This window comes from Bubalus kerabau, chromosome 15 (assembly GCF_029407905.1).
Source record: "Bubalus kerabau isolate K-KA32 ecotype Philippines breed swamp buffalo chromosome 15, PCC_UOA_SB_1v2, whole genome shotgun sequence".
Classification (NCBI taxonomy): domain Eukaryota; kingdom Metazoa; phylum Chordata; class Mammalia; order Artiodactyla; family Bovidae; genus Bubalus; species Bubalus kerabau.
In genome coordinates, this window is record NC_073638.1 from 31,578,992 (window position 1) to 31,593,691 (window position 14,700).

The 14,700-nt window shown below is 45.7% G+C and overlaps 1 protein-coding gene across 1 annotated transcript in view; it reads left to right on the forward strand.

The window, feature by feature from the left end:
- The window catches only part of GRIK4 (glutamate ionotropic receptor kainate type subunit 4), a 341,407-nt gene extending 329,918 nt beyond the window's left edge, over positions 1 to 11,489 (forward strand). Inside the window, exons 18-19 of the mRNA XM_055548398.1 lie at positions 6,968 to 7,086; positions 10,756 to 11,489. Of these exons, the coding sequence (XP_055404373.1) occupies positions 6,968 to 7,086; positions 10,756 to 11,115 (479 nt within the window). The 3' untranslated portion in view covers positions 11,116 to 11,489. The remainder of the gene's footprint in view (positions 1 to 6,967; positions 7,087 to 10,755) is intronic.
- The last annotated feature ends 3,211 nt before the right edge of the window (positions 11,490 to 14,700 follow it).

The window sequence follows — 14,700 nt, forward strand, 5'->3', positions numbered from 1 at the left end:
GCTCCTGCAGCATGAGGGACAATGGGGGCCCCCAGTTCCCCGGAAAGGTGGTGTAGGGTAAGGATACAGGCTGAGACTCCAGCTTCCATTTGAATCAGGCACTTCCGCTTGCCAGCTGTGGGGTCCTGGGCAAATTACCTGACTCCAGTACCTTAGTTTCCTTATCTGAAACATAGAGGCAAGGGTAGTGCCAATTTCACAGGGCAACTGTTAGGATTGGATTAAAACATTTAGCCTAGTAAGCTGGCTCATAGTAGACATTCATAAAGGTCAGCTTTATTTTTATAAACATTAGCTGCGCAGCCAGACTTACCTGGATTTCACATCTTAGCTCTGAAGACTTGGGCAAATTCTTGAAGTTCTCTGAATTTCTGTTTCTTTAACTGTAAAATGCCGACAGTGGACCTTCTTTATAGTGTTTTTAATGAGAATTGAATGAGATCCGAGGTGCTCAAGCTTATACTTTGATAAATTGTAAAGTGCCCCTTCTATAATTTTTATTTTGATAAATTGCAAAATTTATCAGATGCGTTTCCCATCCCTCTTCTATTCTGTTGCTTTTCCTATCCTTATGCCATCACTGTCTCCAGAATCTGCTAAGGTCTAGTCAACAGATGTCATGATCGATGCAAAAAGAAATGGCAAACTTAGTTTCACAGTCCTCAGCAGTGCAAACCTGATGATTCACTTTGTATTTTCTGAAAAGGTCATGCAGGTCAGCTCATATATGGGCAAGTAAAGTTGCTACTTACAACAAAGAAGTCCATAGAGATGGGGCCATTTAATATATTTGCATGAATGTAGGTGAATGTGGCTCTGGATTGTTTTTATTTATTTAGTTGCTAAGTCATGCCTGACTCTTTGCGACCCCACGGACTGTAGCCCTCCAGAATAATCTGTCTGTGGGATTTCCCAGGCAAGAATACTGGAGTGGGTTGCCATTTCCTTCTCCAGGGGATCTTCCTGACCCAAGGATCGAACCCTGGTCTCCTTCACTGGCAGGCGGATTCTTTACCGCTGAGCCGCCAGGGAGCTTCTAGACTCTGAATTAGTTAAGTGCTTGAAAATCATATTGGTCAAAGAATCCACGTTCTTATCAAATGTTGTCAATCTGGAAGACTGCACCAAGCTTCAGCATCTAGCATAGTGCTCAGCTCATGGGAGCTTCTCAAGAAGGATGTGTTGACTGATGTCAAAGACAAAATACACTGCCTCCTAAAGGGATTGAGGTACCAGTCTCTCCTCTCTCTGCCCCTGCCATGTGACTCCTGTTGCCTCTGCTGCTTTGCTTCCCAGGCTCCCATTCAAAAGGAACTGTCCTGCCTTGCATTTGCAGATTTCCACAGGACCACTTGGAGATATGCACGGGCTTTAAGGTCTGGGATATATGTGCACCTGAATCCAAAAGGTGACTATTTGCTGGTCAGACCCAAAGGCAGAGCAGGTGGCTGGGTGGGTGGGTGGAGATTCAAATCTATTCAGAGATACTCCCTTGCAGGTGGCCCATTCCTCTCTGTGGTTCTGGAGACAGCATTCTTCATTTGCATTTGTCAACTATCATTTGTATTTGTGGGCAATCTGTGAATGACACCAAAGTTAGTCTTTAATCCACCGAGAGTTTATGGGGAGAGTTTGATTCCATTTTAGTTTAATAGTCTTACTTCTGGGACCCAACTGAGCCTCAGAAACTCGTGTCAGGAAAATCTCAGTTTGAAAGCCATCTGTCTGGATGGCTTCTGTGTGGTCTTGTCTGAAGAAGGGGTAGGGGGTGATAAGATGACTCCAGTACAGGTGTGGAGGCATCTATGGGTGCATCATGGGCCTTGGGGTCAGACTGGAGGGAGTCCACATGACATGCTCCTCTGAGTGATGGCTGTGAGCCGGGGAAGGCGTCTGACTTCTAGGAGAATGACTAATGACGATGTTAACGGAACCGCTGCTCCCTCCTAACTCTGCTTCCCGCTCGCTCCCCACTCCATCTGTTTCTCAACTGCATCTCTGCCAGCAATCTATTCTTGCCTCCCCTTTGCAATAAGTTCCTAAAAGCACGGGCAGTATACAAGCCCCGCTCCTACGGGAAGGGGGCCACTCAGCCCGGAGTCAGCACGCTGGAGCTGACAGCCCTGATTAACATGCTGGTCTCGAAACACAAGAAGCTGGGAAAGAGAGGCTGTGGGGTGTTTCACTGACTCATGGTTTCTACCAGAACCCTGTTTAAACCTAAGCTCCTCCAAGAAGCTTTCCCTCACCTGATCAAGATTATGCCAGCACAGATCACCTGTTTGTTTATAACTCTCCCCCAGCCCCACCCCCCAGACCTGCTCAGGACCACGTACGGTCAAGTCTACATTGTGGATCATCCACGTCATGTTCAGTCCCACTTTGGCCAGCCATTCAGTACAATCTGGGCCATCTGCCTGTGTCACCAGGCTAGGAGAATTGGATGAGGGCTAGTGCTCAAACTCTCAGTCATGTCTGACTCTTTGCGACCCCATGGACTGTAGCCCCCATGCTCCTCTGTCCATGGGATTTATCAGACAAGAATACTGGAGTGGGCTGCCATTTCCTCCTCCAGGGAATCTTCCCGACCCAGGGGACAAACCCACACTGTCTCTTACATCTCCTACACTGGCAGGCAGATTCTTTACCCCTAGTGCCACCTGGGAATAATAGATGAGGGCTGGCCTACTTTATTATTAATTTAAAAGCATTTGATTAGGAGTGAGTACATATCACAATATGAATCCAAAGTTTTGGGTAATGCAGGCTTCTATACCTGTGATGTCCTTATCCTCTTTCTGTCAGCTCATTTTTTCAACAAGCATTTATTGACTCTTATGGTGGGCCATGATTGTGGTTTTACAGAGCTGAACAAGACATGGATCCTCCTCTCAAGGGAATCACAGTCTAGTGGGAAATCAAGGTATCTACATTAAACTAATGATTATTCTATGCAGTTTTAGAGTGATACAAGATGTATTAGAAATCTTCTGACCAGAAAGATCACTCGGGCAACTACATGGATGGTAAAGTTGAGAAGGACTGGCTGTGTACAGAGAAATCATTTTGGAGTCTTCAGCCAAAGTCCAGGCAAGAGATGGTGAGGGCCTGAGCTAGGGACGTGGTAGGAGAGACAGAGAGAAGGGTAAGAAATTAAAAAGCATTTAGGAGATTAAATCAGCAGGACAGTACATGGAGGACAGGCAAGAGACCCAGTGCAGGGAAATAGGAGAATATGCTTCAGAGCAGGCAAAGACAATTGAGAAGCCTGGAGGAGAGCAGAGAGCAATGGCTTCATGAAAAAAAGGAGGAAGAGGAAGTTCCCTGATGGTACCATGGTTAGGATTTGCCACTTTTACTGCTGTGACCCAGGTTCAGTCCCTGGTGGGGGAAATGAGATCCCAACAACCTCACAGTGTAGACAACAACAACAAAAAAAAAATGCAAAAAAGGGGTTGGTTGACAATGTCAAGTGTTACAAGAAGTCATCTAAGTTCAGGACTGGAAATTTTCTGATAGATTAGAAACAAAATGTTCATTGGTGACCCTGATGAACTTGGTTTTAGCGGTACAAAACAAAATTTCATGGGATGACAAGTAAATATTCGGGAGGATAAAAGTGAATTCAGAGCACAATAATTTTCTCCTTTAGATACCATAGACAGATCACCTAGCACTAAAAGCTTTTCTTGAGTGTCCAAAACTATGTTTGAGGTCTGAAAAAAATTATTAGCTTCAAAATGCAAAAAGAAAACTGCTAAATTAAGTTGACGTGTAATTAAATATCTCCAAGATGTAACATTGTTTCAACTTCATTAACTTTACATTTAATATTCATAAAAACTTCATTACATTTAGAAACAATTTTTCATCTTGATTTTTCTCCTTTTGCAAACATTCTCTTATACGCACAATAACTGCTAAGAAATCACAGCCAATTATACATTAATTGTTGCTTGCCACTCCTTCACATCAGAAGCAGAATTTTAAAAATGCATTTAACATACAATGTGGGTACATTTTCTTTTTGTTTCATGTGGGCTGGGGCCTCCAACTGTAAGTGTTTTAAGAGCTATCTTAAAATAGTTCTGATAAAGACAAACTGTTTCAAAAAGCTTGGCCAGGGAAGAAAGGAAAAAAGAAGGGTATTCACTAGACAGAGCTGGAGGGAGGAGAAGGATTTTTTATTTTTCTTTTTAAATTTTTAATTAATATTTTATACTGGAGTATAGCCAAGTAACAATGTTGTGATAGTTTCAGGTGGACAGCAAAGGGACTCAGTCATACGAATACATGTATCCATCTCCCCCAAACTCCCCTCCCATCCAGGCTGCCACATAACATTTAGCAGAGTTCCCTGTGCTGTACAGTAGGACCTTGTTGGTTATCCATTTTAAATATAGTAGCGTGTAGACACTGATAAGAAGGGAAAGACTTGAGTGTGTTTTCGTGCTGAGGGAAAAAGCCAGTGGGGAGGACAAGATTGGGGAGGGCCAGGATGGGGACAGAGGGCAACAGGGAAACACTGGAGCCCAGATGGCAGAACTGGACTTGAGGGTGGAACACCTCCTCTGCAGAAACACAAGGGGAGGTTGAGTTCCTAAAAAGGGATCCTAATCTTTTTTCTGGAGCTGAAGCTTCAATACTTTGGCCACCTGATGCAAAGAGCCAATTCACTGGAAGAGACCCTGATGCTGGAAAAGATTGAAGGCAAAAGGAGAAGGGAGTGACAGAGGATGAGATGTTTAGATACCATCACCAGCTCAATGGACATGAATGTGAGCAAACTCCGGGAGATAGTAGAGGACAGAGGAGCCTGGCATGCTGCAGTCCATGGGGTCCCAAAGAGTTGGACACGACTTAGTGACTGAACAACAGTGTTTTTTCTATATCAGGCAGAACTATCTGAAGGTAATAGGAAAGTCCATGGTACCTCAACAGTCACTTGGGGCTCTGTTTACCTAAACAGGCGGGCCTCCTTGGCATCAGTTATCACTTCCCCTTCACTGGGGAGCCCTTTCTCCACAGGGGCCGGCTGGAGAAACTGGTTAGCCCATGATGTCCAGGTGCATGTTCTAAAACCCGGTTCTCACCACCCCTAAAGCTGAGGCTGCACACCCCAGCTAGATTCCTGGGGCATTCCCCCTTAAGTGTCTCTTTTGTGTCTCTGATGTTCCTATGGTCAAAACCTTCTGCCTAAATGGTTCCAGGTTAGAGGGACAGGTCATCAAAGAAGCCCAAGCACCTTTGTCCTAGAAGGAAGAAATCTACTCCAAACTCTATATGCGTTCCCTTAGAACTGAGTTTTTAAGTTGTCTCTTGGTTTTGATTATTCAAAATAGAGGATGCTGTATTCACGCAGGTCCTCAAGAGTTGGCTGTGTGGACCTGCAGACCAGAGTGTATAACCCATTGGGTGCATTCATGATGTGAGCCCTTGGAGTAGCAGATTATTAGTATAGGCAGATGCTGTGCCATGCTGTGTTATTTTAAAAACAGAACAAAAACCAAAAAAAACAAGACATTCACTTGAGGCTTTATGAGAGGAAACCCAAGGCATCTTGAAATGGCTAGGCAGGGATATTTTTCCAGCTTTCCCAAGTACAGGAAGCAGTGTCAGATTTCTGCTCCTAAACCCTGGTTCATCTCAGCGTTGCAAGACTCGGGCTCTCCCTGACATGACATAGCTCCCTGTCCCATGAGGGTACTGCTGGTTGAACAGACGCTCAAAACGTGCAAGTATCCAGGAAGAGCACAGGGGGGAAGCCACGCTCTTGGCACTTTCCTAGATAAAAGCTGCTTTTAGATTTATGATTGTGGCCCCTGGTGAATCAGAGTTTCATGTGTTTCTGACACTCCCCCCAAAAAAGCATCCAGTTACATAGCGAATGTGGTGTTTGACATTGCAGAAGTGAAACAACCGTATAATTCTAGAAGTATTTGTTAAGTATATGTTATGTGGACAGTTATCATACTAGGAAGTGAGGTTATAACCATATATTGTGCCTGACTTGAAGAAACTTAGCTATGTACGATGCTTTCCTAAATACCAATTTGCAAACAAATTTTAGGCCTGGCTGGAAAAGAATCACCTGTGAAATGCATTTAAAAATACAGATTCCTAGGCATCATTTCCAGAGGTAGGGATTCCGTAGGTCTAGGGTAAGGACTAGGGATCTATGTTTTTAATGAGCTTCCCAGATGGTTCTGATGGCCTTCAGGTTTGGGAGCCACTGGTCTGGTGGAATAAAAAGTTTTACTTTCCAAGGAAGTATTTTAGTAACATGTTGACACAGATAAGTAAAGAAACTTTTTTCTATCCACAGTTAGGTTACAAGTTTTTTATATCCATAGATATAAATGGCTTTATATCAAGCAAACACAGTGTTAGGAAGATTGACTACATTTTTGTGAAACAGCTAGAATTTGCTGGTATTTTGATATCATTGTTATCGTTGTTTTATAGTCACTAAGTTGTGTCCAACTCTTTTGCAACCCCATGGACTGTAGCCCGCCAGGCTTATCTGTTCATGAGATTTCCCAGGCAAGAATACTGGAGTGGGTAGCCATTTCCTTCTCCAGGGGATCTTCCTTATCCAGGGATCGAACTTGCATCTCCTGCATCGCAGGCGGATTTTTTACCACTGAGCCACCTGGGAAGCCCTCTGGTATCTATAGGCGAAATCCAATTTTGCCTGAGCCCATTTTCATAAGATGACCTCCACTCCCGCCCCAAGAAGCCTCTCACCAATCTCCTCCATCTGCATCTACATCCCCTTCCCCTCTTCTCCTCCGGCTACGCTCTGCTTTTGTTTCAAAAGAATAATTGTATCTCAGGGAACATGTGTGTAAAGCATCTACAAGTCTCAAGTGCTGGTAATTCAAATAACATTCAACATTTTTCATAGAATAATTATGTCTCCCAGCTCTTTTACGCTATTTTTTTGTTTGTTCTCACTTTCTTACAGGACTAGGAATGGAGAATATTGGTGGAATCTTTGTGGTTCTTATTTGTGGCTTAATCGTGGCCATTTTTATGGCTATGTTGGAGTTTTTATGGACTCTCCGACACTCAGAAGCAACTGAGGTAAACCTTCTAATGGGTATGACCTATATAGTGTTGGCAGGCAGGGCAAAGTTCAGAGGCTCATGCAGGGACAAAGGTCACTTCAGACAGAACCTGTGAAATCCCACAGGAGGGTGGGGGGCCCACGGATTTAGCACAACTGTGATTTAAGGTATAGTATTAAAAGGAAAAACAAGCAAAAGTAACCAGGTTACAATGGAAACAGTGGCTTTGGCTCTTCCATCTTAAGTATGTTTTTGCCTTGCAGGTAAAAGCTGTCTAGAGCTATTATCCTAATTCATGAGAGCTCAAAATGGCATCTTCCTTCTCAGAGATTTGGAAGAAGTTTAATTCTCAGACCTGTGACTTAGAAACTGGGTTAATTAAGCTTCACACAGATGGAGGAGTCTAAGAAGGAGGAAAAGACTTTATCCAATTGTAGCCCCATTCTACCTCCTTACATGCTACTTGCATTATATGTTTGTTTTAATTGGGGTATAATTGCTTTTCAGTGTTGTGTTAGTTTCTGCTATACAACGAAGTCCATCAGCTATATGTGTACACATGTCCCCTCCCTCTTGAACCTCCCTCTCCCCTCCCCTCCTCCCACCCTACCTCTAGGTCATCGCAGAGCACCGAGCTGAGTTCTCTCTGCTATACAGCAGCTTCCCATTAGCTATTTATGTTACCCATGGGATAGAGAGCAGTATGGAGGTTCCTCAAAAAACTAAAAAAAAACTAAAGTATACTGGCATCTATCTCAGTCTCCCAACTCCTGATTGTCCTAAAATCTTTCTCCCTAACTGACACTGGAGAAACAGCTCCTAACAATAACTAAGAGTCCAGGGCTCCTCTAAACCTCTGCGGTCCAGCCTCATGTAGGGCCTCGATTTAACACAGCTCACCAATCTCTTCCTCTCTCATGTCCCCATAGGACTTCCAAGTCATCACCCACTCCTCATAACCCTTTGCTCCTTCATGACTAATGTTCCCTCCTGTCTCACCAAGAGATCAGGAGTGACCAGTCCCCACTGAAGATCGCCACCTTAAAAATCCATCCACAGCTGGAGCCACCCCTGGGGCTGCCTCGCATGTTCTGGTCACCCCTCCACCTCATTCCCATCTTTCCTCAGCTCCTCTAGGATTATCCTTTTTCTCTCATTTATTTTTTCTCCCTGTTCTCTCCCCAAAGTCCACAACTACACTAATGTTTATCCCATAGTCTCAAGTAACAGCCATGTTACTATTGCTCTTGCCCTCCCTCTCTCTTGCAAACCCAGGTGATCCACTGCCTCCACCTCCCTGTCTCACCTCCCATTCTGGCCTCACTCAAGGACAGCTGGCTTCTCCCCACCTCTGCCCTGAAAGGTCGTGGCTAAGAGGCCTGACCTCTCCCAACGAACGAAACCAAAAGATAACCCACTGGGCCTTATTGGACCTCAGTGTGGCCCTTGATGAAGTGGGCAGTTCCTTCCAGAACTCTTTCTTCCCTTGCCTTGCCTGCTCCAGACTCTCTTGGTTCCCCACCTCCTTCTCTCTTTAGCATTACTGGCTCTCTTCCTCCATCTGTTCCTTAAACAATGATGCTCGTACCTCTCCCTAAGACCTCATTTAGGTGTTCCTTGCCCTGTGAAACCTTCCCCACATCTCCTGCCTTCTCCCCCAAATCAGAACGCTACTCATTTCTCCTCCCTTCCACCACCCCTGTAACCAGAGCATAGAGCAGTCACACACTGTGTGCCAATTATTTTCATATCAGCCTGGTTACTAGACATTTTGCTACCCGAAAGTAAGGACTTGGTCTTTAGTGTCAGTATTCCCACTACTAAGAATTTGATACTCAGTTGACAGTCAATACATGTATGTTGGTATATTCTGTCACATAAAATACATTAGACAGGAGATGATGCTTTTGTTATTATTAGAAGCACGAGAAGTCAAGACTTGCATAGAGTCTCTGCTATTTATTGACAGTCTTGAGTCTCGTCCTGACTCAGGCCGTGTTCCATTAGGGGAGTCTACTTCTCTGTAGCTGCTTCAGGTAGAGGATCTGTGTAAGCTGGGTTATTTTCCCAAGAACTCACCCATGTTCTGGATGTACCTTGAACAATTCAGTGAGGAGTTCAAGCTCTCCCAACATCTAGAAAGAAGAGTAAAGGCTACATGAACTATTTGACTATGGTAAAGCAACTTCCCGTTTCTGCTGATAGAATGGGAAGACTGGAAGAGAGAACATGAAAGAAAAGAAAGTTCCTCCTCCCATCCTGGGGGGAAAAAGTGTCCTTTCCAGCACAGAGTAGAGAACAAAGCAGAGCATGTACTCACTCTGAAGTAGGTAGGTGTAGATTCAACTTCTAGGTCAGCTATTTGTTAGTTGAATAAGTCTAGTAAAGTATATAAATTCTTTGAGCCTCCATTTCCACATCTGTGAAATGGGTATAACTCTGATAGTCATGGGCTTCCCTGGTGGCTCAGATGGTAAAGAATTCACCTGCAATGGAGACCTGGGTTCAACTCCTGGGTTGGGAAGATTCCCCTGGAGGAGGGCGTGGCAACCCATTCCAGTATTCTTGCCTGGAGAATCCCATGGACAGAGGAGCCTGGGAGAGCTTGAACTCCTCACTGAATTGTTCAAGGTACATCCAGAACATGGGTGAGTTCTTGGGAAAATAACCCAGCTTACACAGACCCTCCACCTGAAGCAGGTACAGAGAAGTAGACTCCCCTAATGGAACAATTAATGGAACAATGCAGGCGATCGCAAAAAGTCGGACATGACTGAGTGACTAAGCACAGCACATGGTTGTCATGGTACAGGTTCAAGATTCTTCATTCGCAATTCTGAAACCTAAAAAGCTCAGTTCAGAAAGTTCCAATTTTTTTGTTTGATGCCAGCATATTTGGTGACAAACCTCGACTTGGACTTGTATGAGGCTAATGTTTATGGTCTTTCTCTCACTTGGGGTGAGCATATATACCTTTTGCTACAGAAATATTAATGTGTTTGAATGCAGGGTCTTCCCCAGAGCCCACTGGAACAGATACATAATGTATTTTATGTTCACTGTATTACCTTGTCCAAATCCAAAATATTCTAAAACACAGCTGGACCCAAGAGTTTCTTATCAGGAAAGCTGCAGGAGTAGATGGCTGTTGTACAGTTCTTGTTACAACAGCAGCCTCTCCAGCCATAACCAGCTGATTAAAAGAAATGAGACTTTTTAGCCTGAGAACAGAATGTTCATGGAGACAGGGCTGCTTTTTCAAATACTTGAAAGACTGACATCTGGTAGAGGGATTAGTTATTTAGTCAGCTTCAAGGTCCAAATTTAACTGGGATCCATGGATGACAATTTCAGGGAGAGGAATTAAGTCAGTAGAAGGAAGCAGCGTTTAAGGGAAATATGCAAAACTGGTAGGGGCGCTTTCCCACCGCGGTGAGATCACTGTCTTTGAAGGTGTTCAAAGTTGAAACAAGCAGCTGGTAGGGCTGTTGCACACGATGGTATGGAGGATGTTTGAATATTAAATAGCGGGTGGAAGTGAGAGGATGAGTTGAAAGACCATCGATCATTTACGATGATAAAATTCTGAAACTCTGCGCCCTGATCGCTCGCCCGAACTAGCACGCTGGGGACCGTATGGGGCTGCTCTTGAAAGATGGGGCTGTGACCTTCCCATGTCCTGCAGGGGTCCGTCTGCCAGGAGATGGTGAGCGAGTTGCGCAACATCATCCTATGCCAGGACACTGTCCATCCGCGCCGGCGGCGCTCTGGGCTGCCGCCGCCCCGGCCCCCCATCCCGGAGGAGCAGCGCCGGCCCCGGGGCACCGCGACGCTCAGCAACGGCAAGCTGTGCGGGGCCGGGGAGCCAGACCAGTTGGCGCAGAGACTGGCCCAGGAGGCCGCCCTGGTGGCCCGCGGCTGCACGCACATCCGCGTGTGCCCCGAGTGCCGCCGCTTCCAGGGCCTGCGGGCGCGGCCGTCCCCGGCGCGCAGCGAGGAGAGCCTGGAGTGGGAGAAGACCACCAACAGCAGCGAGCCCGAGTAACCCCGCAGCCGCCTAAGATGCTCCGCTCCGCTGCCCGCTGCGGGGGCGGAATGCGCCGGGCCGGCGCCTGCTGCCCGCCGGGCCCTCGGACTTGTACAGCGTCCACCCTTCTCTCCGGATTTTGGATCCAGTAACTTTACAAACAGATCAAAGAGCCTGATGCCCCAGCCGGAGGCGGCGCCCTGGTCCGGGGAGCTGGGGCCACCCCAGAGACGATGCGCCCAAGTGGCAAGGGACTCTCTGCCTCCCAGCCACAAGCCCCCCTCCCCTCAGTGGGCCTTCCCATCCCGCCAAAACTACAGAGTCCGGGTGGGGGTCCCTGTCCAGACCGTCAGATGAATTGGTGGCATCATCAGTGGAATTTCCCCCTAGGAAGGGGCCATTGTACCCTGGGTCTAGTTCTTACAGGAAAAAAAAAAAAATTAAACTCAACAGGGAAGTTTTTCTTTTCTGGATTTGTATATTTTTGTTAATGTTCTTTTGTTGTCTCTTTTGCCTTCCTTCCCTCCTTTGTAGTCTCAATTCTCTTCCCTTGTTTTGCTTTCTTGGGGAGGCGGGGAGGCTGGGTTAGGGATTGGAAGTCACCATAATCTCTGTTACCATTTCCCTAAATTTTAGGATATGGAGCAGCCAGTGCATCAAACTCCAGGTGCTGAATTCTCCTTTCTGTGTGGTGACTGGGGACACAGGGGCATGGAGGAGAAGGCTCTTGGGAAGAATTAGGTGGAGAGTCTCCAATAAAGGTCAATTAAAGTAATTTTTAAAACGTCCCAAACCAATGAACTCAAAGTTGACTGAGAGAACTCCAAATGCCTGAGAGGTTAATATGTCCCTTCTTTTTGTTTCTCTTTTTGACTTTCACTGTGATTGGGTTTGGTGTGGTCTTTGGTGAAAGTGATCTCTGAGGAGGAGAGGAGAGGAGCGCAGAAGGCATTGACTATCCCAGGGCTGGTTTAAGGAGCAGAGAGGGTAAATGCAAACTTCCTGGACAGTGGCCTTGGCTCAGTGTTCATGGGGTGTGGGGTGGGGAGAGGATGGGGCCCCCCTGCTGGTCCGGTGCAGCCTTTGTTACCTGCACCTCTTTTTAACAAAATTCAGTAGCTGCCTATGAAGCCAGAGCTATCCTGGATTGGGTGACTTCTTGCTACTAGATGGGAGACCTGGGTACAAGCGCGCGCGTGTGTGTGTGTGTGTGTGTATGTGTGTGTGTATGTGTGTGTGTGTTTATTATATAGAAAGACTTTGCCAGGTTCCTGGGAGAGAGGTAGGGCCTTGTGGCCAGTGCACAGGCCTGGGAACTAGGAACTCTTGAGTTCTTACCGACACATGGGCAGTGGCCCCCTTGTATGACTTCACATGAAGCATCTCACTTCTCTTCCATCTGCACACTCAGAGTTACTGATGCTTTCCAGGCTGTCAGGTGCCTGCAAAGTGCTTCTCTACTTGCGAGATGCTTGCAGGGTCCACAGCATCTTCTGACGGGAGGGGCAGCCTTCCCAGCAGCCACTTGACCTTTGCTTGGCTTCTCCAATTGGGAGTTTCACACACAGAGTTCTCATGTTCTGATGGAAAACAAATTCTATGCAATTTCTGTTTGTCAGTTTAGAAAATCCAGAAGGAGAGAGAGCTAAATAGCTACAACGATCACCTGCCCCGCCATCAACACCTTGAATCGAAATTGTCCTCCCGTTGTTTCTGTTCTGAATGTACTAACGTAAAGACCCCTTTGGAAGACGACGAGCTTAATTCCATGTTTTTGCCATCGACATTAGGTTGACATCTTCTTTGTGCCAGGACAGTTGGTTAGAGCAGCCATCCTGGGGGTACCCTGAGGCGTCAAATAAAGGATACCGGTTTTGTACTAGGCTGACCTCTTCTCTCACATGAATTTCAGTCCTTTCACTTTTTCCTCTTAACTCATCAAATGTCAGCAAGCTCTGCAGACACGAGTCTTTTTTTTAAACCTTGCTCGCTTGAACCACCTGAAGGAACACGGACTTGGCGGGAAGGGCACCTGGAGGCCGACAGACTGCAGACCAAAATGGTGCCATGCTGCCCTCAACTCCAGCCCTTGCTTCTCACAATGTGGTCCCTACTGTCAGATCACATGTGGAGCGGGAAGGGTTTTTTTTTTTTTTTTTAAGACAAATAAAACTCATTTTTATGAGCAAGATATCTTGATCAATAACAAACTTTTTTTAATGGATTAGTGAAGTAAATGTCCCCATGAATCATTTATAAAGTCTGTTTCTTTCACGGAATAAAGATAAGACTGGCAGCACAAGGCAGTTTCTATCAGCTGCAGAAACCATTGTTGCACCTCGCTCAAGCTGCTGCGAATTTGCAACCAGCTAGTTCTCTTCCTTGGTTCGTCTCCACTTTTTATCTGTTGGTTGTTGCCTTTCTTTTCCATTCTGTATTTTCTATCTGACTCTGTATACTGTATAAAGCTGTTTTTTCTTGTCTGTTTATCTTTCTTGGACTGGAATATTTACAATAAAACAGAAAGAAACCCTGAAATGTTAGTGATGGATGAAAGCTGTCTGGGTTTCGAAAGAGTGGTTTGGTGTGTCCAAAATCCAGGTACTCTGAAAGCAAATAAAAATATAAACCCACATTTTGTCTTCCCCTCCACCTGCCCTTCTCTCTTGCCCTCTCTTCAGTTCCCACCCCCTTCGGCTCTTTGTTCAGACCCCAGAAAAACCTAGGTGGCTTCTTTCAGTTTGTAGTCCTGGAGACAGAGTGAATCCCCACCTCCCACCCCCAAATGGATACACATGTTAATGAAGTTCAGGATTCATAGGGTTTTGTCTTCCTAAATGCACTTTCACAGAATAGTCATCTATTGATACCTAGGGTAACTCTAGTCAGATATCACCCCAGATTCCACTGGGAGCTTGAAGATTACATCAATTAAAATATAATACTTTGCTTTATTTCTTTTAATTGCCTTGCAGGGCCCCAACGGTCACAAGATCTCTACCTCAGAACCCAGGTGGGGTGTAAGTTGAGTACATAGATGGCCAAAAATCTTTTGGCTTCCTCGAATCCAATGCTCATATGAGAATATTCATCCTGGGAACTTGCCAACCGGCCCTCTTATTGGTTAGGTGAGACCGAAATATCATGATAACCAATCCGCCTGGGGCTGCTCTGTGAAAGTTTATTAGTTTGGAATTCCAAGGAGTTTAATTTTCTTTGGGAATCCAAGGGGGACTTCCCATGGTGCAGAAGGCCAGAAAAGACCGGGGCATTTCAGACTCGGCAGGCTGGTGGTTTGAGTGAAGCTTGAGAGAACCGTTTGTAACCCTCCCTCCAGTGGGGTGTGCACAGCAGTAAAGCAGTCTGGACACGATAAGGGGGATTTGGTTCCCTGATGGGTAGGCGACTCTCTGGAGGTAATAACAAAGAGGCCTGTTGGGAAAATTCAGAGAAGGAATCCTTTCATAAAGATTTCACTTAAAGCTAGTGCTTCCTATGGGACCTCTCAAAGAGAAAAATTAAGCCTTTAGTTGCTTTGAGTTGTTCGCTTGTCTTTCTGTGAAAGGTGGCTTCTCCCCACAACCCCACAGGCAAATCCTCCAA